The sequence below is a fragment of the Syngnathus leptorhynchus genome, chromosome 17 (genome assembly GCF_054491065.1).
Source record: "Syngnathus leptorhynchus isolate UIUO chromosome 17, UIUO_Slep, whole genome shotgun sequence".
Classification (NCBI taxonomy): domain Eukaryota; kingdom Metazoa; phylum Chordata; class Actinopteri; order Syngnathiformes; family Syngnathidae; genus Syngnathus; species Syngnathus leptorhynchus.
In genome coordinates, this window is record NC_141211.1 from 3,201,474 (window position 1) to 3,222,811 (window position 21,338).

Here is a 21,338-nt window from a genome sequence, read left to right on the forward strand (position 1 = left end):
TGTCCGTCAAGTAAGTAAATTATTTCAGTATCCTGAGCGCCGTGCAGCTAGCATTTTTAGAAGCCACAGCATGCTAGTTACACTAACGTGAGTATTTATTTGGATCAATCAGTCGTTTTCATTTATTTTGATGTATAATGTTATCAAGACATCCACCACTGAATTTCCATTTGAAAAACAATCAGCGTGACTGATCTGGATCTTTAAATAAAGAAACGTTCAAACAAGTTGAAAGTTTGCCACTCAAGTATGACGAGCAAATGTTTCAAAACAAACAAACTGTGACGACACGCGCGCCACCAGAGGATCAATTACTGAGTTGGCAAAAGCCGGAGGGAGGACAGATGGAAAAACAATTCCATCCCACGAGTATGATCTGACATCTTTGTTTTTTATTTGTCTTCTTTAATGACTCGCTTCATCTTTATTACCGTCATCAAGTGGAAATAAATATAGTGACCACTGCTTATGTTACATAAGGAGTTACATTTAGAATTTATTCAAAAGTACGATAAATAAAGTTTATCACAGTCTTAATGTACAAATATATTGTTCATTTGCTAGTTTTGGGGGTAGTGTGAGTGCTAAATAAAAGCAACAAATATGACTATATAAGGCTCCTAATAAAGTCTCATGTATATGACATGAAATATTCATATTTCAAAGGAAATGACATCAGAAAGAAGATATACTTATAATATACAACGACAATAACAACATTTCAAAATCATTTGATAGCCACTTGTGATGCCTTCGATTTTGTTTTGCGAATGTCACAATTTTAGAAGCAGCTTTTGCTACATTCCAAATCTCTACGGGAATGCTAATTATTCGCATTAGGTCCTAATAATAAATCCCATGGCGGCTCAGACTGAGTGGTGTCTCGGGTGACTCGTCAGTAAATTGAATTACAAGAAACATTCCTTTGTGAGAAAATGTGCTAGATATCACAATATTATGAATATTAACTTAAATTTGAACAATTTCAAGAGTTTGTTTAAGCTAAGGTAAAAATGAAGCTGCTTCAAAAATGACATCCGTATGGGTTAAGAGGAATTGCTTAATAACGATGAACAAGAAGATACTTAGTTTATTAAAAAAAAAAAAATTGGTACAAAATCAGAGCAGCGTTGACATTGGTTACGGTGCGCCACAAGGATCAATTCTTGGGACTATTTTGATTGTACATAAATCACGTAAAGGCATTAAAGCGATTTGGGACTATCTGTCCATCTACCTAATCTATCCATCCAACTAGTTCTCCCATTTTCTGTCCGTCTATCTCACCTATCCATCCATCCATCCATCCGTCTATCTGCTGGTTGAAATTTGGTGGATCAGTTTAGAGTTAGTCCTTGAGTAAAGTTTTGGAATATGCTTTGTGTTTCTTAGTCAACAACTGAACAGATTTGTTGTCAAATGTTTACCAAGGTTACGACAAACCAGCTTCCTTGTGGGATTAAGAACTTGTTGTTGTTTTCATCTAAAGTTGCTTTTGTGCCAAGTGGGAGTGTCTGTACGGGGGGGGGAATCGGGGCTCCCTCGTCCTCTTATTGGCCACACTCCTGAGTCAAGAACCAGCGGGTCTCTGCGTTCCAGACCATGAACCTGTTCAATCCGGCCGAGGATGAGAACGTGTCCATGGTGCACCCCGAGTACTTTATCATCAGCGGCTTGTCAGGGGTCCCTCACATCAAGCTATACTACGTCTTCTTGTTTGTGGTCTACTTGCTGTCTGTGCTAGCCAACAGCGCCGTGATGGCCGTCATCTGCCTGGACCGCCGGCTGCAGACCCCCAAGTATGTGGCGGTCTTCAACCTGGCCTTTGTGGACCTTTTCGGGAGCTCGGCCCTGGTCCCCAAACTCCTCGATGTGTTCCTTTTGGGCAATCGGCGCATTCCCTTCCGCAACTGCCTGGCTTTTATGTTCTTCTGCTACACTTGCTTGTCCATGCAGTCCTTCAACTTGGTGGCTCTGGCCTATGACCGGCTCGTGGCCATCATTTTCCCGCTGCATTACCAGGTGAGGACTAAATGTTGCTTCATCTTCTCGGATTTCTCTGTCTATTTTCATGGAAATGAAATGGCGCCGCTGTGCCCGCAGGTGAAGATGACGCACCGCTTCATGTTGCGGCTGATCTGCGGCTTTTGGCTGCTGGTGTTGGTTCTGGTAGCGGTGGCGGCGGGCCTGCTGACCCGCCTGTCCTTCTGCCGTTCGGTGGTGATCAACAGCTACTTCTGCGACCACGGCCAGATCTACCGGCTCTCCTGCAACAGCCACTACCCCAACTATATGGTGAGCTGCATCTACCCGGTGGTGATCTTCTGGCTGCCGCTGGCTTTTATCCTGCTCAGCTACGCCGCCATCGGCTGCACCCTGGCCAAGGTGGCCGCCGTCCAGGAGCGCCTCAAGGCCCTGCGCACCTGCGCCGCCCACCTCTCACTAGTGGCCATCTACTTCATCCCGCTCCTCATCACCTTCACACTGATGGAAAACATTCACCCCAACGGTCGCATCATTAACCTGTCGCTCACCTCCGTCTTCCCGCCCTTGCTCAACCCCGTTATCTACACGCTGCAGACCCAGGAGATCAAAGAGTCGTTCGGCAGGCTCATCAGAAGCGCGCGCCACCGCCACGGCAAACCCGGCGCCCGCGCTAAAGTATGGACGGCGCTCCACTAGGAGGAACCTGCAGCCCGAGATGATGGCGGCCAACACTCATTCAGTCTTTTTGTAAATAATGACTCATTTATTCACATTACAAGTTTCAACATTAATATCAAATCATTCTTTGGGGGAGTCTGTTTGTCGGGTCAGAAGGTTCAGAGAGGTGAATCCAAACATGAGGTCCAGGCTCTGATTTAGCAAATCAAGACACCTTGAGTGTATTCTCAGGTGGACGTGCTGTCGGCCATCCGTTGCCGCTGGCTCAAGTGTTCCTGCCGTGCCTTGTGGTGGTCGCTCATGCATTTTTTGAAGGCGCCCACGTAGCTCTGGCACACTCGCCAGTCCCGATGCTCGGCCATGCAGTCCTGCAGCGCCTCGTGCTGCTCGGTGCAGCCCGTTCGAGAGATCATTTGCTCCACGGGGTCTTTTTCTTCGGCGTCGCCGCTGGTTTTCCATGTCGTCTTTGCGCTTCGGTCGTGAGGAGATGGGGATGTCATCCTGTGCACCATTGTTGACATTAGTTTAAGAATTGGATTCAATAATGCTATTCATCTCAATTGGGTTATCAATTCAATTATGGACGGAACAACAAATGCTATTAACAATTTACCCTCATTGCAGTATAGTAAATGCAGTCTAATTATCATCTAGAATTCCATAGTTATGATAAATACGTGATGATAATTTGTACATGTTGGTGATATTTATCACAAAATGTCCAAATGTATTGAACAGTAATGGTAAGGTCAACGACACTTGACATTACTTGGCCAAGGTGCCGTAAGTCATGTTGGGTGTTCTTTAAAAGCATATTTTCCATACCTGTTATCCTTTCCCCGATTGGCTGTCCTAAAGTCACAATAGTACAATTTTAAATCATATATATTTTTTAAGTAACAACACTGGAGTCAAATCGGTTGCTGGTTTACTGATCGAGGAGGAAGCATTTAAATGTAGGGCCGTGTGCAACAGTCAAAAAGTTCCCTTTTTGACGTTAATAAAATGCTCCTAATAATGCCAGTTCTGTCTTATCTGTACACGATATATTCAAAATGTATTTCGCGTGATGATAATAGAGTAGAGACTTGTTATTTTTGCTGTGTTTTTTAAGCAATGAGATTAAGACCTGGGGTAGCAGTCAAATACGTCCCCTCCGAACACACTCGTTCCTTCCAACGCAATTAAACATTTTACATATGACGGTATAAATCATGTTTTTTTATCCAAACTTAATGTTCAAAATATTAAAGTTATCTGTACACTTTTGTCAGGAATAAGACGTGTTAACCGGCCAAGTATTGAAGATACAAGATTATAACTGGGCTTGCAATAAATTTTATTTTGGAAAAAAAATAAAGGAACGAGTTTTCACCAACAAAATACTCATGACGTTAAAAAAAAAGCTCATTAAAAGATGAAGGTGGTGTGCCTAATGCAATGTCTCGTAGTATGTTGTGTTGTACCCAAGTGTCCACATGAGGGCAGCACGTAGTTATGGGGGGAGACAGTGGAAAGAATTACAGTAAGCGGTGCATGCAAAACTTATTACAGTGTCTCCTAAAACACAATCTTACCCGATTATATCTGATTTCAAATGTTTTCCAATTCTAGTATTTGAAATGTTCAGACCAGCACATGTGTGGCTTTGATTTGGAACAGGTGCGCTTGTCAGAAGAACTGCGCTTGACAGGACAAGTAGGACAAGAAACCGTTCTGTCTGTTTCGAGCCGTATTTTGGGGATTCACTGCGGCTTTCTTCTCGCCATGTTCTCGACTCTCATAGGTGCGCACATCATGAAAATGACGCTAAACACGAGACACGCAACCGTTGCGCACTTGACCACTTTGAAATCAAAGACATTTTCTTCCAACTCCGGTTTGGGTCGTTTTACGCTCTTTTGCTTCAGGACCTGCTTGGGCATTTCGAAATGGAAGTTGTAATCGCCGCTGTCGGTGGGCATCAAGTTCTTCAGCTTCAGGTTGCCGGTGTATTAGTCCAATTCGATGCGGTCGATGTAGGCCTCGGCCCGGATTTCGGTGCTGCCGCTGTAGGTGACAATTATGTTGCCGTTGACGGTCCACGCGATGTAGGGCATCTTTTTGGGGCCGGCTGGGCTCTGGGTGCTTAAGATGATGGTGTCACCCGCTTTGAGCCTTGCCTCCTGTTGACTGTAAGCACCTGCCCAAAAGCCAAATCCATATATTTGGTCGGAGACTTTATTTATTTATTAATTTTCTATTTGACATTTCACTCAGGTTTCTGCCCTCAAAGCAGGTTTTTAATGATTTTGATTTTTCATTTGAAATCCTTATTCAGGCCTAAAATACTGACATTAGATTACAGGAGAAACGGCCGACGACGTTTACCGGGTAGGAGGAACGCCAGAGCCGTCCACAGCAGAGGGTTCGTGAGCTTCTTCATCATTGTTGTCGTCTTCTGGAACCGAGCGCCAACCTGCTTAACCAAAGGTACGAGCCGGAGCCGACGGCGGTCCTTAACTTAAAACGGAGGTGACATCACGTCTGTGTCACAAACGCCGTGCCTTCAAAGCTTTACACCGATGTCACAAACACACTCTGAAGATCTCTTTGACATTTTAATTGGTTTGTTCAAATGTTTTTTTCGGTGTGCCCCTTTGAGCTTGCCAGAAGATGACAAAAGATTCAGACAGACTTTGCAATAATTCTTGGCACGTGTGTATCTTAACTGATTTTGAATTCTACTATGAACCCCAAAGTACAGGAAACTCTTCGTAGCAACATCAGATGTCCCGCCGAGGAGCTTTGTCACAATGGTCGCTCACATCGGAAGCCAATTTCGATCAGTCATTAGTGCTCATTGTCATCTTTTATCAAATAGACAAAATGTTCATTTGAACTCATGCCCAATGAGCATGCCGGCGTCTGACCTTGCGTCTAAGACAAACAAAGGAGTAAACTAAATCTGCTTCTTGCCTAATCTCCTAATCTCCCCTTTTGTTTTGTAATTAGCAGCGGAAGTGCTGATGAAAACGTCGTCGGTGTCACAAACAGCAATGGAGGTGACCCGACCGATTATTTGTTATTCTTTGGTTATACGATCCTCTCGGGAACTACTTTTGTCTCTGTAATCCTGTTCCCCATTTTCCCCCGTCGACGTCGTCGGGCATAATTAAGTCTTCAAAGTCGGCAGCGGTGTACCTAATGAAACGTCTGTCGGTGCTCATTAGCCGGCTGATTAGCTTCACCTCGGCGTCCATCGATTTGGCGAGCGAACGAGTTTCCCCGTTAATTACAGTTCGTAAATCTCACTATCGATCGGCGACAATGTCAAGCGGTGGGAACGGACGGCCGACCGAGTCTTTCACGTGGATTTGTTTTTGTCAATGTCACCTTGGCCGAACCCGCCACGCCCCCGCATTGTGAGCAGCAGCTGCGCTCCGGTTCAACCGGAAAATGACTTTTTAGCGTGTGTGTGTGTGTGTGTGTGTTTGCCCTGAGAGAGAAAGGTCACGCCAGCATCATTATGAGAGTCAAGTCATCTTTAATGAGGACACAGATTGCATACAAACGCTACAAAGATCAGATGTGTTCGTGTTCCCGAAATGGACTTGCGGTTGTTTCCGTCCCGTGCGAGTGTCTCAGGCGAGAGCGAGCGAGGATTCCGACCGGTGAGAAACTTGTGAGAGCAATTTGGCGGTGGGTCTGTTTTGCTGGAGAGAATATAAGTTGATGATAGTCACAATGTCCAGACTTGGATTGTATACAAATGTAATCATCATTCCTTCTTTCGAATGAAGGTGCGCTCAAGCCAATAAGAGCTTGAGCGCTTAGATTAAATAAGATCTATTTTGTGGTCACAAGCATTTCATGCGGACCCATTTGATGATGATGATAAATAAGAGTTGTGAGTCTTTGGCCCCCCCTGAATCCCCCCTTTTGTTGGCGCTCAGACGGCCACGTTGGCGAGCCGCGGGTCCGAGTCCTGCTCATAGCGGTAGTGGTAGACCTCCATCTGGTCCCGGCAGGCCTCGCGGATGTTGTTAAGCCAACGCTTGATCCCGCTGCGGTTCAAGTAGAGCACCATAAGGAACACCAGTCCAATCAGGGCCAGCACGATGCCCAGGAACACGTAGGAGACGGCCTCCAGGTTCTCGTTCAGGCAGTCCAAGTCCTCGGGGCTCAGCTGCTCCACCTGCAGCCCACGCCGGGCCTCAGGTTCGGCGCAGCGCAGCAGAGCGGCGTCGGGGCACTGTGAGGCGTTCTTCAGCCACCAGTATAGGGCCTCCAGTTCGCATGCGCAGCGGAAGGGGTTGCGTGCCAGGTAGACGCGGGTGCGCCTCTGCCGCTCCAAGCCGCCCACGTCCTCCCGACCCAGACTCCGGATGGAGTTGTTGACCAGAACCAGCTGGTGCAGCAGACGGAAGGCGTCCAGGCCGGCGGGGGTCAGTGGCGGGCTCCGGAGTCGGTTGCCAGCCAGCTCCAGCCGGTGGAGGTCACGCAGGTCGCCGGCACCCAGCGCGGCCGCCAGTTGCGCGGCCGCCTCGGGGACGATGGACTCGTTAAGGCACAGCGTGCGCAGTTCCCCCAGGCCCTTGAAGGCGCCGTCGGACACCTGCTCCAGCTGGTTGTGGCTCAGGTCGAGCACGTGTAGGTGCGGGAGCCCTGCAAAGGCGTCCGCCTCCACCGCTCGGATCAGATTGCCGGACAGCGACAGCGTGGCCGCCTCGTCCAAGGCGCTGCCGTTGGCCGCCGCGAACGCCCCCCGCCGTAGCGTCGTCACGTTCCTCCCGCGTAGGATCAGCGTGGAGGTCCACGCCGGGACGCGAGTCGGCACCCCCGACGCCCCACCGGCGTGGCAACTCACCGTGCCGGAGTCCTGGGAGCACGCGCACGCTGGCGGGCACGCGTCGGCCGCGCGGGCGCACGCCAGCAGCGCTGCCCAGCTCGCGAGCACGCACAGCCGCCGCGGCTGCGAGCAGGCGCGTGAACGCATCTCGGTTCTCGTGTGAGCGTTCGCGCGCCGAGCTCTGACACTTATCTTCTCCCTCTCTCGTGCATGCGCATCCCGACGCCGCATCTGCGCGTGCTTGCCGGGCGTTCGCGGCGCCTGCCAGGAGGAGAGAACTCATTTGCCGGTTCGGTTGTCAGCCTGTTTTTGCTTAGAAGGCGGGACTCAAATTGGCCGTTACGCACACTTCGGTGATAACGTACTACGATTGCTCTGCGCGCCTTTGGCAAATATTTAGATTAATTGTACGTACATGGCACAGTTGCAATATTTTCCGTCAAACTTTTCATGACAAACTTCAAACTGCATGCAGTCAAATCCGCAAGTAATTCTCTAATCATTTGACATCATCCAATGTGCAGGTTCAAAACTCAAATCACTGCGTTTTTCTCTTTTTAAGAATCCGTTCGGTCCCACTTGCGCACTTACATTTATGTATTCAGTCTAAAAATAGCTGACAGTGAATGAGTTGTTCACGTTTTTTCCAATGCTTTTCAATCATGCAGGCCTTTTTCGTAAGCGTTTTGTGTGTATTGTTCCTCCGATATCTGAGGCGAGGCGCTTCTGGGTTCTTGCGATAAGCGTCCTAAAACACCATAAAGCTCCACCAAGATCGTGGCGTGACAGCGGCTCGTTGTGCCGTGTCCAAACATGCCAGGTGCCTTTCTGGACCGTGCGTGATTTACTAGACGCCCCCCCCCCCCTCACCCTCCCTGCCCCCCCCTGCCACCGCCGTCACGGTGGCCTGCAACTTGACTCTCAGCCGCTGAATTGATTTCCACGGCAAAAGGCTGCATCCCGGCTAACAGCCATGACCTTGGCCTTGGCTTTGCTCCAGATTCTCCCTGGTGTTGTTGTTGTTTTTTTACCCCCCAATCACCTACCTGGACTTCTCTCCTTCAGACTTGGCATTTGTTGACATGTTTTCTTGAGGCTGCCATCATTGAAAGGCGTGAAGAAGTCGTTACAGTATAGCCTCAAATCATTTTCATGCCTCATGTGATAATTATGCCTCCCATCCTTGTATAGCTTCAGTCACTTGACCTTTTACATCCTTTTACATTTAAAATATTCTGTTATTTTATTTAGTGGGGAGCACTGATGATCATGATCAAGTTAATTTTAGCTCCACATAAAAAATGAAAAAAGTGTCAAGCTAATAAATTGCAGATCATCTGCGCGTCCTCCGACTCGTCCATCTCCGCAAACGTTTCCCCGCTAATGGTGGAGTATTTTCAGCAACGTGAACGATGCGCCGCCGTCGCACTTTATCACACTTTAGCGACATTGCCGGAGGCGGCGCGGGGCGTTCAAGGGCGTTCTACGCGCGGCCAATGGCGCTAAATGTGACCGTTTTGTCCGGCCAAGTTCAATTTTGCAGGATTCCACTTTCTGTAGGTGTGGAACGCATCCCCCGCGTGCAATAAACGGGGGCGTTGGCGGGAAATCAGTCAGCGCGTGTAAATAAAACAAAGCGTTTTGTGCCATGCGGTCGTCGTGGAAAGAAAAATCCTCACTTAATCTGCACTTAGGAACTCGATCCGGTTGCGGGCGGCGTCTTAAAGCTCTCGGCCGCCTTCTCCGATCTCGCGCTGACTCGGTCGTGTGTCACCGATACGTCGGCGCGCCGCCGGTGACCACGCTGCAACGTTTTGTTATACGATCCGCTGAGAGAAACGCAAAGTGTGTTGCCTTTAAAATCTTCAAGTCTTCCGAACTTTCTAGTATGCAGAGCGCTTGGGGGGGATTTCAAAGAATCTACCCCGCCTCGCCCAGAAATGACTTATGAAGCCTCAGTGTGACGCACGATTCTTCACAAACATTCATCTCGCCGTGTGAGATGGAATTTTAACTTTTTATGCCATTCGGAATATTTTCAGGCAGGCAGGCGGGCAAGAGAGATGAAAATGGAATATTAGATGACCCGTCATGACTAAATATTAGATGACACTAGAGGATAGGACAAGACAATCGAGACGTGCATGAAGCTTCTGGAGTTTTTTTTTTTTTTTGCCAGTGTTTCTGCTTCAAAAGGTGAGCAGCTGATGCTAAGAAACGAGTCATGCTTTGCAGAGGATCAAGAATATGCGCATGTGGTGTTTGTCCCGACGTCCACCCCTCGCTCAAATGACTAATTGATGGGGGATGGACAGGCGACACCGTCCCTCGCGGATGCCTTTCCAGTCCCCGCCACCGACCGGCCTCCTTCCCCCGCCGGGCGGCGACAGGTCGTTGGTCTGCTCATTTCTTATTCATGCGCATGTTAAGCAGGAGATGAAAGCGCATTAGCCGCAATCATTGAAATAGCAAATGGGCAGCATTGTGGCATCAGCGGTTTACACATTCCAAATCGGACGTCCAAACAATCGTCTATTAGCTTGTTGTAACAATTGCATCGCACATTGTTGTGATGACAAACGTGCAGTTGAGACATCATCAATTCGATTTTTGTTTGGCTGCCGATTGACAACATTTCTCATTTCTCCCCCAGCAGAGGACTGCCGATGCGGCAGATTTCCTAAACCAACTAACAAACATCCTCTGGGGGGTTTCCTTCTTCATATTTTTCTCAGATGATTTCTTTCTTTGTCAGTGTGTCATCTTTTGTGATTGTCTTTTTTTTTTTGTCCCCGCAGGGAGTCAAAGAGGCAATTTCCTGCCTGGTGTGGAGCCAAGTGATATGCAGAAACAACTGCACGTGTCAAAAGGAAAAAAGTCCAGGTGAGCGTACGTGGCATTAGCATTCTTAGCGTCTGAGTATTTCCTCCGATTTTTATCACGATGACAGACGAGCCTGTCACGACATCCAAGACATTTTGACTTCAGCTTTTTGGTGTGTCAAATCCATTTTATTAGTGGCGTAAGCAGTCTTCCATGGCCTGCAGTTCCTGCACTTCAGGGCAGAGGGCGCCGCAGTGCAAGCTGAGGATCCGGCGTGCCTCGGGGATGACGGTCAGGGCCGACGTTCTCGACCCGCTGCGGGCACGGCGCCGCGAGGTTAGCGCAGGAAGTAAAGTTGTCCGATATTTTTGGGAGTGAGGCGTCACTCACGCGTTGAAGTGCAGCTGCGCCAGTTTGGCGACCTGTCGGCCCATCTCCAGGCTATCCGCTCCGAAGCGAGCGGCCACGGAGGCGCCGCTGCGCTCCAAATGCTGGGCCGCGCGCGACCAATCGCCTGCGCCCCAAAAAACAGTGCTGTCAATCCGACAAAGTTTGAATGCATCGAAAACTTTTTCACGGAAGCAGATGGCTTTAGTGACCTTTGTGGGCGTGCGCCCTGGCCAAAGTGTCCTCGGTGCGGCCCTGCAGCTCGTGTGTGCGTGCTAGCGTCATGCCCGCCCGCCGCCACCGCGTCTGCAACCGCAACAGCACGGCTTCCGCCTCGCCTGCGGCAGGGGAAATTAACAAACGGATCGGCAGAAGGGAGCCGGCGACCGCTCACCCACCGGGTTCATCTCTCTCCAGGAGACGGGCCGCCTCATCCAAGTCGCACCCGACATCCCACAGCAATTGGCTCAGCTCGCCGCCGGACCAAACGCCGCCGCACGAAGTGCACAAATGGTCGTCTTCGCCAGAAAGCTGATTGACGGGTGATATGCAAGACGTTCTTTAGGTTGGATTATAAGAACCCTGTCAAACACCGGCAAGGAGTCCATTCTTGACTGGTGACCAATCTGTTCAAACGAAACAGCTAAAACCGGACGCTACAAACGAGGGAATCTCTTACCGAGAGGGAAAGGTCGCACCGGGCACACAAAAATTCAGATTGTCTGTCTGGCGACCGCTTCTGGTCACCGTCCTCGCAGGCCTCACAGCGACATCGGAAGAAGTACTGCTCCTGTAGCAGGCGCCGCCGCTCCTTGGCCACCATTCTACCACTGTGGGGACCTTAGTGAAAACAGGCGAGACAAAAACATCGGCCGCTCTCAGTCGAGTTAAGTCAATGCAAACATTTTTGGAAACATCCCAAATGATCAAAACCATAGCAGTGGGCGACTTCCTCTCCGGGACGGATGCTTCGGGCCGCTCGCAGCGTGACGGCGCCGCCGGCACCGAAGCTCAAGCTGGTGTTGGGCCGGCACGAATGGTTGAGGAGACTAAGCGTCGGAAAGACGGCCGTGGCGAGCCGTCGTTCCTCAACGGACTGCACGGGAACGTCTGACAAACCTGAATCCAAAAAATCTTGATTAGGAGAGCTTTGAAGATCCTCATCTCAAAATACTCCTCAGACAGGTACGGGTCGCCGGGCGTCACCTGGTTGCTGCAGCACAGTTACAGCCTGTGCGTTGCAGCGCAGCTGCATCAGGTGCCTCAGCGCCGCACCGGCCAGCAGCCGCCAAGCTGCGTCCTTCTCGCCGCCGTCCGTTCCCCCGCTCGCCGGCGGCGCTCCCGTCCCGCCGAGCTCTGTGTGCAGCGTCGCCACGGTGACGGCGCACAGAAAGCACATGCTGGCGCCCTGCCGCTCCGCATGGTGCAACAGGTGGAAGACGCCTGCGTAGGCCGTGTCGGCCGGGCCGCCAGTGACGGCGGCGCGGATGTTGACCGTGCCCGCCTTGAGCGCCACCCTCAGTGCCAAGTGCGACAGGACGCCGGTGGATGTCAAACGAGGGACGAGCGGGCACTCCCAACGATGGTGCTCCTCCCAGGCGGCATCCCTGCAGCGGGCGTCGCAGTAGCGGGCATAGGAGCACCCGTCGCACGGGACCGGTCGCCACGTGGCCTTCAGGCACGCGTGGCAGTGACGGCGCTCTGACCCGAAGGCGCCGCCGCTCGCCAAAAGGACCAAGCTGTACGGCCTCTCGCTCAAGATCACCTCCCCGGCCGCGATGGCCTCCGACGCCACCGCGTGGCGTCCTTTCTCCGGACTGAAGCCAACAGTCACTTTCGGAGACATGCCCGGGTGGCGCTCGTCTCGATCCGCGTGGGCGGCCTCTGAGGATGGAAGGTGCGCCAGGCATTGCGCACGGCGTTTCTCCAGCTTGTGCGCTAGAGCCGGCGGGTAGCCGCTCTTCTCGGCTTCCGACACGTCGTCCAGAGCGTCCTGAGGGACACAAACACTAATCGGACACCAGTCCAGTCTTAGCCTCTCTATTAGCGGCAGTTGAACTGCTCTCACTTGGTAGCGCCGCAGATGGTAAAGTGCCGCAGAGCGATTGGCGTAGCACAGCGACAGCTGCTCTGAACTTTGGGGGGACAAGCAAATGCCCTGCGGTGACGGGAGAAAATTCACGGCCAGTCATGAAGACGGAAAAGACAAATAATGAAGACATAGTGTTGGTATAAATGAGCAACCTGTGAGTAGTGTAGGGCCGCCTCAGTGTACTTCCCGCTCTTGAAATCAGCATTTCCGTTTTCTCTGCACGAGGATGCCTTTCCAGCGTCCTTTCGTGTGTGACCATGTCCTTCCGCCGAGATGCGACGCAGACACTCCACATCGTCCTCCCTGAAAACAAAGTGGGGCATGGAGACGGTAAGACAAAAGTCATGGGCCCACAGTATTGACAAATATGTACTATAAACGCAGAATGTTGTGTTATACTGCCCCCTAGTGTCCACAACGAAAAGAGCAACACCATGAATTTGAACATGACGCGCAAGCAAAATTAATCTGAATCTTCAATGGTTCTATATTTTATCTCAAAAATTCAAATAAAATAAATCCACTGGATCCGCCGAAAGCAACTCACGTTGTCACACTCAGAGCGCTCTCTAATATATCTTCAATTTCGAGCAGGGACTTAAAACGATCCTTGAACTCGGGTTCGAGTCCGGCCCATTTGCGAGCAACGTGATCTTGCCACGGGACGCACGGGAGATCCATTTAGGAGAAAGTCCGTGAAACTACAAGTGTGTTTTCATGCTGCAAAGCCTGCGAACGGGCGCCATAACAGTAGCAGTGTCACGTGACAAGTTCGGGAAAGCCTTAGTGAACTACGGTAAAGGAGAAAGCTCAATTTAAATAGAACCAAGCGCGTTCTTGCCAAGGTTCCTTTTTTTGACTTGTGACTGACGATATTGAGTTTCAAATTTTTGTAATTTTCACAATTTTGCCCACATTTACAAATGCAATGGCATGTTATTAGGTGTAGATGTCGGTAATGCGCATTGAAGCTGGTGCCACCTCACCGTAAAACAATGTGAAGAAGAAAAATGACGTACTTTCCTGGTCACTAATCTTTAGCCAATCACGCGCCAAGATTTGGAGAGGTGACGCGGTGCATTGTGGGAGGAAACAAGATGCGGGCGTCATACCCGGAAAAAGCCCGCGGACAGCATCCAATCAGCTCGCAGGCAGGAAGGAAAGGGCGGCACTTCGGAAGAGAACGCACATTGTCGTTCAATAAGACAGCCCGACATACTGCTCATCTGCGTGTGACATTTCTACACTACAATTTTGGAAAAAAAAAAAGGTACGTTTGCTGCGGTATATATGTTTGGTCAAGACCGTGATCCCATACAGATTGCTTTTGGAAAAAAAAAAGTGTTCTCACGTGACACCTCTCACCTGTGATTTTGGAGCGATTTCAATTGTTAAGTGTGAATATCGTTGTGCACTCAAGCACAACACTGTCGTCATAAGGTTTCACATACAGAGCAAATGATTGATATTTGTTGATTCATTAATAAACCCTAGCTACGTGCCTAAATGGATTGCACTTTTGAATTGAGTGTGGCACAATTATTTTATTCCAAATGATTTAACCCGTCTGTCTCGTGGGATTCTTGATTCCAGTCTCGACTTCGGCCTTGTGTGGAGTTTGCATTTTCTCTGGGTGGGTTTTCTGCACCTACTCCTCACCAAAACGAGGACAAGTCCTATCAAAGATGGATGCATGTAGTCATTATCTTGTCTTTTAAATTTTTGCAGTCTACCTGCCAGTATGTCTGACAAGAAGGCCGTGATCAAGAACGCGGACATGTCCGAAGAAATGCAGCAGGACGCCGTGGACTGTGCCATGCAAGCCATGGAAAAGTACAACATCGAAAAGGACATCGCTGCCTATGTCAAAAAGGTGCAAATACAGCTTTTTAAATGTGTGAGATTGCAGTAAATTGTTTTCTTGATATTTTATGTGGTGTATTTCGCGTGACTGAAACAGCACACCATCTATACAAGAAAACTCACTCGTAGGATAATCATTTGGGGTATTGTAAATGCAGGGCAAGAAAATAAAAAAGCAATGCTTAAAGTGTCTGTTCTGGTCTTCTGCAGGAGTTTGACAAGAAGTACAACCCCACATGGCACTGCATCGTGGGCCGGAACTTCGGCAGCTACGTGACGCATGAGACCAAGCACTTCATCTACTTCTACCTCGGCCAAGTGGCCATCCTGCTCTTCAAATCGGGCTGAAATATTTCTCCCCCCCCCCATCCCAACCATTTAAACAACTTCATGCTGTCCGTCAGCCACTCTGCAGACAGGACTCCCTCAGGAGGTCCTTGCTCAGACTTTCTGTTCCTAAATGAAGATGGTGCTGTGTTGACCATATTATGGGAGGTAGTTGTTTAGCTGTTGATCGACTGATGCTTGTATGTACATTTCATCTGGATGTTTCATTTTTCATGGAATTCAAAGTGACAGAGTTTTTGTTACATAAGCATTCATTTTGTGTGCCAGGCTGTTGCACCAACGCCAAATAAAATGTCACACAGGCAAGTTTAGTAAGTGTTTGAAATTAACTGTTTCATGTCTGTGCATGTTGTAATTTTGCTATCATTCTGCACAACACGATTAGAATTAAATATATTTAACATGTTTACTGGAAATTGTTTGTTTTTCCTTAGAATAAATTAACAAATCAGAATTTTGTATAAAGAACTCTGAAACGGATTGCTTACGCTTACATACTGAGTGGAAATGCAGTGATTTATTCCCCCCCCCCCATTATCGTTGCTGCATTTCCTCGCCAAGTCTTTAGATGGCAGTACAACAACGTGTTTTGCTAACTCAACACATTAAAACCAACGTGAAAAACAGTTCCGGAAGCTAAACCAAAATGGCAACTCCGAGCGCGTTACCGGCGTTGTCTGCGTCCATCACCCGCCGTGATTTACCCGTTTTCCCTTCGGTTCCTCTGTCTGCTGATGCCGCTCCGTTCACGCCTCAGGGGGCTGACGTGTGGCGGCGTGGCACACGGCCGCAAACGGAGGCGGAGCGCCTCTTTTGCCGCTGCGCCGCTAAGATCCGAGGGCTGCGGGCGGACTCGAGTCACCTACGGGAGGAGCTCAACCTCCTTTTCGACCAGCTCATCTCCGAGAACTTCAACCGCAACTTGGAGCCCAGCGTAAACATTCGGCCGGAGGTAAGAGGAGAACATTTGGTTTTATCCGTGATGAGCGTTGAGGTAATAATGAAAGTTTCAAAATTGAAATGGTGGGAGGGTCTCACCTTTAATTCCAGGATGTTTGCATCCTACTCGTGAATGCCAGCCGTCTTGTGCCGATGAGTCAAGAACATTTGATTGTCAAGCTGTGCAAGCTCATGCATCACCTCCTCAACCAGCTCAAAGTATGTGACATTTCCTCAAATAATTAGAAATAATCGCCTCAACCCAAATTGATCCTCAGAAAAACAGTGAAGGCTTTTCTGAAGGCAGTGTCTAAATGAGTACTCCCATGGATAAATAAACTGATAGTTTGTTTTTTTTTTTTTTTAAAGGTAATCATGGATGAGCAGACGCTGGACATCCTGCTGAAGTACATAACGGCGGGATTGGAAACGTGCAGCACGTGGACACATCTCGGGATCCTGCAGGCACTAGCTACCGTTGTCTATGGCAACGGACCACAGTGCCACCAGGTGCCACCTGACTCTCACACATGCTCCATGACCACCATTGCCCCCCCCCCACACACCAACATTTATTTACCTTTTATTAGCACCTTGACAACCTACTGGGCATTGGTGGAATCCTCCTGCGCTACAGTTCCCCTTCTCAGCCAGATATGGATCTACGCCATGTGGCCCTCACTTGTATGGCCAACATTTGTGTCAGGTGGGCCTGACATCCACACGCACATGCAATAGTCAGAATCAAAGACAAAATGGCTTATATCCTGAATCCATGAGCAAAAATAATAAAGATATGTACAATTATGATTTTAATATTTACTTAATCTGTTGATTATTTTTTTATTTCCTTCCCTCTATTCAAAAACGGTGGTTTAACCCCTCCCAGAATTTCAGGTCAGCCGCCGCTGGACGACAGGCACAAAAGCGTGTGCTTCTCAATCTTCCTGCAAACGCTGCAGGAGGCCCGACCGGACGACGCTGACGAACACTTTTACTGCATTGTAAGGGTCATTAGTTGATTTATTTGTAACTTTTTATGGTGTGGTTCATTTGTTTTGAGTCTTGGAAGCCAGGACTTGCATAAATGATTCACCTTCAAGCTCTTCAACTCTCTGAGAATGCTTGTTGCATGTTCAGGTGATCCAGGCTGCACTGAAAGGACTCCACTGTTGTCTATTGGGTGGCAAGTGGAAGTTTGGCGGCGACGAAGTGGTCGGATCGGTGCTGGCCGCTCTCAAGGTGATAAATGGAATTTAACAATGCTTTAAAAACGGTTTGCAGCTCTTCTATTAACGCAGCCCGTCTTCCCTCAGAGGCTCATGTTCCAGGGAGCGCCGGGCGTGAGCGTGGAGTGGCCCGCCATGCTTTACCCAGCACCTCTCCCGCACTACGAGTGTCCCTCTGCGCCCAAACCCGACCACGAAGCTCCAAAACCGACAGAAGCGGCAAAGGACGGCGGCGGGAAAGCGTCCGCGGTGAGGACGCGGTGCTGGACCTCCAGTGCTGTACTTCGGACGTGATGGCTGACAATGTTGATTCTTGTAGAACAAGAAGAGGCGGTCCAGAGGGAAGGTTAAGAAGTCCAGCGCGGAGGAGAGCAGACGTGACGACGAGGACGACAGCGAGACGGCGGCGTTGGCGCCTCACAAAACAGGAAGTGCCACGGTTTCTCTCTACCCATCTTGGAAGCGGAACACTTCTGATTCGGAGTTTTCTGACCCGGAAGGCAGCGCGCAGAGCAAGCTAAGGTAGTGAGAACGAGAAGCTTACTTTGAAAGTGTGCCCACTCGTGATCATGCCTTTGCTTCAGGCTTAGTCACGCTCGCGTACGCCAGGGGGCGCTGCACTGCCTGCTGGCCGTGGTCAAGTGGGTGGAAAAGCGGACCCTGTACGGCTACTGGTCCTCGTTCATACCGGAAGCTCCTGTCGGAAACGGAACGGCACCTTCGCTCACTCTGCTCTCCATCATACTGAAAGACCCTTCGCCCAAGGTGGGGAGATCACTTCTTTGACACCTTGTTTTTAATGGCCTTCTTGTGAAACTGCTTTCACTCCCCTCGTGTGTTTCTTAGGTCCGTACTTGCGCGCTCCAGGCGCTGTCTGCCATGCTGGACGGTTCCCGGCAGTTCCTGGCCGTGGCGGAGGACACGGCATCGCCGCGCACCTCCTTTACGCCCTTCTCTTTCACCTTGGCCGCCGCCGTTCGAGAACTGCACCGCTCCCTCAGCTTGGCGCTCATAGCCGAGACGTCACCGCATACTCTCACGCAGGTCATAAAGGTATGAGTAGACAAAATTTGCAGATTTAATTTTCGCTTCTTACGGTCACGGTGGCATTTTGTTGCGTTGTCAGTGTTTGGCCCATCTGGTATCCAACGCGCCGTACCACCGTCTGAGGCCCGGCCTACTCAGCTCACTATGGAAGCAGATACGACCGTATGTGCGCCACAGAGGTAACGATTCCATTTCTGAAGTCTCCACGGTCCAAAGTGGCCAATTTAGTCCCCCAAATCGGAACCATGTACACGAGACGGATAAATAGTGGAGAATTAAATAACTTTGATATGCCATTTTGGCACAAATGTGCACTTTAAGTGCCCCATGACACCATTTTCTTTTCCGCGGCCTCAGATGCGAACGTGCGCGTGTCGGCCCTGACGCTCTACGGCGCCCTGGTGACGACTCAGGCGCCGCTTCCCGAGGTGCAGCTGCTTCTCCAGCAGCCAGAGGGCAGCAGCGCAAGCGGCGGCTCCTTCACCCCGCAGGACTCTCGCGCCCTTAGCTGGCGACAGCCGAGCGAAACCTCCTCGCCTCGGGCACCTCGAACACCTAAGGAGGCGGAGGGCGGCCCGCCGTGGCTGCTGAAGCTTTGCGCCGCGCTGGTGACGCAGCCCAGGGAGGAACAGTCGGACAGCGAGGGGGTCGGAGGACTGGCCTTGGAGCCGTCACCGGTGCGACTGGAGGCCCTGCAGGTGCTTTCCCACCTGGTGCGAGGTTACATCTCGCTGACCCAAGCTTGCCTGTGCGAAATCGGGCGGCTCAGTGCTCGCTGCTTAGCCGAGAGCGACCCTTCCATACAGCTCCACGGCGCTAAGGTACCGCTCGCTAATTTCATTCAGTTTGACAAGAATTTACATTCGCAGTACACAGGACAAGTAATAAATAATAACAGTTTCTCAAGAGTGGTGTACCCTTTGTGCAGCTGCTGGAGGAGCTCGGAACCGGAATCATTCAACAGCACCAGGCGGACAGCAACGTTCCAGAGGCCGCGCGGGTCCCCCTGAACCAAGTATGTTGGGATTTTAGAATGAACCTAAAATAAAAATGAGCTTTTTATGGGTGTTTTTTTTTTTTTAAACGACTTTTATTTAACTGCTATGGAAAGGTGGTGCAGTTCTGGATGGAGGTGCTGAGTGGGCCGCTGAACGGTGCGCTGCAGAACCAGCAGCATCCCACGCTGCAGACCAGCGCGTGCGATACGCTCGCCTCTATCCTACCGGAGGCCTTCGCTCAGCTGCCTGTGAGTTACATTGGTTTTGATTTGATTGGAGTTCATTTGTCAACTTGATTATGCGACCAATTGAGTGGCTTTTTGTAGCGTTCGTTGCGTTGGTGAGTTCTGAAGCCTGCAAATGACTCAAACTTGTGTCCCAGGACAAGATGCAGCTAATGTGCATCACCGTCCTGCTGGGCCTCACCTACAGCGACAGCGACCTAGTCAAGATGGCGGCCGTCAGGGCTCTGGGCGTCTATGTGCTCTTCCCTTGCCTAAGAGAGGTACGGACAGCCTTTACCTAGCCTGCGTGATCGACGGAATTCGAAACAATAGTTTTTGTCTCTATTGGAGGACTTGATGTTTGTGGCGGACACGGCCAACGTCATCCTGGCCGCCCTGGATGACCGATCCTCCAACATCCGCGCCAAGGCCGCCTGGTCTCTTGGTAACCTGACGGACACGCTCCTCGTCAACATGTAAGATCTTCTGAGAGTTGGTGTGTGAGTGCGTGTAAGTGATGCCTTGTTTCCCCATCCGCCGCAGGGACTGCGTGGAAGTGGACTTTCACGCCGAGATGTCGGACATGTTGCTGCTGAAGATGCTGCAAGCAGCCACGCGGGCGGCGGCTGATAAAGACAAGGTGACACCAATTCATTTCCAGATTCAAGGCAGTTCAGATGTTTTAGCGGATGCGCTTGGTTTCACCAAAGAACCCAAAAACCTTTTTTTTCCAGGTGAAGTGCAATGCTGTGCGAGCCCTCGGGAACCTGCTGCATTTCCTGCATGAGGGTCAGCTAAGCCGTGCGGCCTTCCGGCAGCCTTTGGAGGACGCAGTCCGCGCTCTGGTCAAGACGGTGCAGTCTGTGGCCACCATGAAGGTTCGCTGGAATGCCTGCTATGCTCTGGGCAAAGCTTTCAAGAATCCAGACCTGCCACTTGGTAAGTGGACCATGAGGAAGCCACTGTCAGTAACACTCCCTAAGTGTTTAAAAAAAAAAAAAAAACCCATATACAATTAATATAAGCGATCGTAAGTCCATAATGTGTGAATAGATGTCAACGTTGCCTAAACCACTGACCCTTCCACATAGAGTCCGCTTGCTGGTCCGGTGACGCCTTGGCCGCCCTCTGCAACGTGGTGGCCTCTTGCAAGAATTTCAAAGTGCGCATCAAGTCGGCCGCCGCCCTGGCCGTGCCCGCCCACCGTCGTTGTTACGGCGACGTTGAGCGCTTCAGCCGCGTATGGTGCTCGCTGGCTGCGGCGCTCCGGAGCAGTGAGGACACCAGCAACTTCCTGGAGTTTCGCTACAGCGCCAGCCTACGCCACACGCTCTCCCGGGCCCTGCTGCACCTGCTGCGTCTCGGGCTGGCGCCGGACCTACCCGCGATCGCCGCCTCGCTAGGTGGCGAGGAGGGCAGCGGAGTCAGGGAGCACCTGCTCAAGTACCTGCGTGCCGAGGGGACGGCGGGGGAGGAGAAGGACGCGGCGGCGGCGGTGGGGGATGCTTTGGACCCGCAGCAAAGAGTCGATAGCCTCCAGCAGACGGTTCAACGATTGAAGGCTATGGAGGCCGATATGGAGGAACAGAAGAGTGGGAAAGAGGTGGTGATTTGCTTCTTGGAAGATTTGCTGAAAGACTGCGAGAAACCTTGAAGAACTCACAAAACAGACATCCACATGCCTTAACAGCGGTTTTTCATCATACACTATGAACAGAGAGCCTTTTTTTGTCATTTCAATTAAAAACTCATGTCACTGAAACCATTTGACGTTTGAAGCACTTTTACTCATTTCTCTTTATTATTCAGTTATTCACTGCAAATGTTCCACAGTAAGCAATAATGCAATGTGTCTGATGAAATAAAGAATAACTGCATCAGAAAAGCTTCAGA

General features: G+C 50.3%; 6 protein-coding genes and 1 long non-coding RNA gene across 12 annotated transcripts; 4 read left to right on the plus strand and 3 right to left on the minus strand.

Annotated features, from left to right (window-relative positions):
• The first annotated feature begins 63 nt into the window (after window positions 1-63).
• On the plus strand, window positions 64-2,714 carry LOC147043047 (olfactory receptor 8G17-like). Its single transcript, XM_085936805.1, has 2 exons — window positions 64-2,022; window positions 2,104-2,714. The coding sequence occupies exons 1-2, from the start codon at window positions 1,603-1,605 to the stop codon at window positions 2,680-2,682; spliced, it is 999 nt and encodes a 332-aa protein (XP_085792931.1). The 5' UTR covers window positions 64-1,602; the 3' UTR covers window positions 2,683-2,714.
• Window positions 2,715-2,750: 36 nt separating this feature from the next.
• Window positions 2,751-3,946, minus strand: coa4 (cytochrome c oxidase assembly factor 4 homolog). Its single transcript, XM_085935755.1, has 2 exons — window positions 3,490-3,946; window positions 2,751-3,165 (listed from the first exon to the last, which is right to left on the minus strand). The coding sequence occupies exon 2, from the start codon at window positions 3,162-3,164 to the stop codon at window positions 2,892-2,894; it is 273 nt and encodes a 90-aa protein (XP_085791881.1). The 5' UTR covers window position 3,165; window positions 3,490-3,946; the 3' UTR covers window positions 2,751-2,891.
• A 161-nt stretch (window positions 3,947-4,107) lies between these two features.
• On the plus strand, window positions 4,108-12,062 carry LOC147043049 (uncharacterized). Its single transcript, XR_015068680.1, has 4 exons — window positions 4,108-5,136; window positions 10,294-10,378; window positions 10,514-10,654; window positions 11,123-12,062. It is a non-coding gene; the product is annotated as an uncharacterized LOC147043049 (long non-coding RNA).
• tpbgl (trophoblast glycoprotein like) lies at window positions 6,185-7,642 on the minus strand. Its single transcript, XM_085935748.1, has one exon. It carries the CDS (start codon window positions 7,640-7,642, stop codon window positions 6,596-6,598), a length of 1,047 nt encoding a protein of 348 aa, XP_085791874.1. The 3' UTR covers window positions 6,185-6,595.
• On the minus strand, window positions 10,485-13,628 carry smyd4 (SET and MYND domain containing 4). Its single transcript, XM_085935747.1, has 10 exons — window positions 13,345-13,628; window positions 12,950-13,100; window positions 12,774-12,863; window positions 11,912-12,698; window positions 11,639-11,824; window positions 11,385-11,545; window positions 11,104-11,236; window positions 10,918-11,043; window positions 10,709-10,832; window positions 10,485-10,633 (listed from the first exon to the last, which is right to left on the minus strand). Exons 1-10 carry the CDS (start codon window positions 13,476-13,478, stop codon window positions 10,510-10,512), a joined length of 2,016 nt encoding a protein of 671 aa, XP_085791873.1. The 5' UTR covers window positions 13,479-13,628; the 3' UTR covers window positions 10,485-10,509.
• A 291-nt stretch (window positions 13,629-13,919) lies between these two features.
• LOC147043052 (dynein light chain 2, cytoplasmic-like) lies at window positions 13,920-15,314 on the plus strand. Of its 5 annotated transcripts, XM_085935750.1 has the most exons (4): window positions 13,931-14,064; window positions 14,389-14,430; window positions 14,526-14,670; window positions 14,871-15,314. In XM_085935750.1, exons 3-4 carry the CDS (start codon window positions 14,539-14,541, stop codon window positions 15,006-15,008), a joined length of 270 nt encoding a protein of 89 aa, XP_085791876.1. In that variant the 5' UTR covers window positions 13,931-14,064; window positions 14,389-14,430; window positions 14,526-14,538; the 3' UTR covers window positions 15,009-15,314. The 5 variants fall into 5 exon arrangements, with proteins under 5 accessions (XP_085791877.1, XP_085791875.1, XP_085791876.1 ...); XM_085935751.1 differs by lacking the exon at window positions 14,389-14,430 and having other exon boundaries at window positions 13,920-14,064; window positions 14,524-14,670; XM_085935749.1 differs by lacking the exon at window positions 14,389-14,430 and having other exon boundaries at window positions 13,922-14,067.
• Window positions 15,315-15,630: 316 nt separating this feature from the next.
• heatr6 (HEAT repeat containing 6) lies at window positions 15,631-21,330 on the plus strand. Of its 2 annotated transcripts, none has more exons than XM_085936735.1 (19): window positions 15,631-15,960; window positions 16,059-16,166; window positions 16,317-16,457; window positions 16,538-16,653; window positions 16,837-16,951; window positions 17,088-17,189; window positions 17,264-17,425; window positions 17,496-17,698; window positions 17,761-17,941; window positions 18,023-18,229; window positions 18,303-18,402; window positions 18,581-19,044; window positions 19,152-19,238; window positions 19,335-19,469; window positions 19,604-19,726; window positions 19,797-19,921; window positions 19,989-20,085; window positions 20,180-20,384; window positions 20,537-21,330. In XM_085936735.1, exons 1-19 carry the CDS (start codon window positions 15,655-15,657, stop codon window positions 21,097-21,099), a joined length of 3,540 nt encoding a protein of 1,179 aa, XP_085792861.1. In that variant the 5' UTR covers window positions 15,631-15,654; the 3' UTR covers window positions 21,100-21,330. The 2 variants fall into 2 exon arrangements, with proteins under 2 accessions (XP_085792861.1, XP_085792862.1); XM_085936736.1 differs by having other exon boundaries at window positions 20,180-20,380; window positions 20,533-21,330.
• Window positions 21,331-21,338: the final 8 nt, after the last annotated feature.

Bases quoted from the DNA above. Each gene is read 5' to 3' on its own strand.
- coa4 (XM_085935755.1), bottom strand. From the start codon at position 3,164: ATGACATCCCCATCTCCTCACGACCGAAGCGCAAAGACGACATGGAAA.
- smyd4 (XM_085935747.1), bottom strand. From the start codon at position 13,478: ATGGATCTCCCGTGCGTCCCGTGGCAAGATCACGTTGCTCGCAAATGG. The intron at 12,699-12,773 runs GTGAGAGCAGTT...TGTGTCCCTCAG, and splicing joins ACCATCTGCGGCGCTACCAA to GACGCTCTGGACGACGTGTC. The intron at 10,833-10,917 runs GTCACTAAAGCC...TTTGGGGCGCAG, and splicing joins CAGGGCGCACGCCCACAAAG to GCGATTGGTCGCGCGCGGCC.
- LOC147043047 (XM_085936805.1), top strand. From the start codon at position 1,603: ATGAACCTGTTCAATCCGGCCGAGGATGAGAACGTGTCCATGGTGCAC. The intron at 2,023-2,103 runs GTGAGGACTAAA...CTGTGCCCGCAG, and splicing joins TTTTCCCGCTGCATTACCAG to GTGAAGATGACGCACCGCTT.
- tpbgl (XM_085935748.1), bottom strand. From the start codon at position 7,642: ATGCGTTCACGCGCCTGCTCGCAGCCGCGGCGGCTGTGCGTGCTCGCG.
- heatr6 (XM_085936735.1), top strand. From the start codon at position 15,655: ATGGCAACTCCGAGCGCGTTACCGGCGTTGTCTGCGTCCATCACCCGC. The intron at 16,458-16,537 runs GTGCCACCTGAC...ACCTTTTATTAG, and splicing joins ACGGACCACAGTGCCACCAG to CACCTTGACAACCTACTGGG. The intron at 19,470-19,603 runs GTGAGTTACATT...CTTGTGTCCCAG, and splicing joins AGGCCTTCGCTCAGCTGCCT to GACAAGATGCAGCTAATGTG.
- LOC147043052 (XM_085935751.1), top strand. From the start codon at position 14,539: ATGTCTGACAAGAAGGCCGTGATCAAGAACGCGGACATGTCCGAAGAA. The intron at 14,671-14,870 runs GTGCAAATACAG...GGTCTTCTGCAG, and splicing joins TCGCTGCCTATGTCAAAAAG to GAGTTTGACAAGAAGTACAA.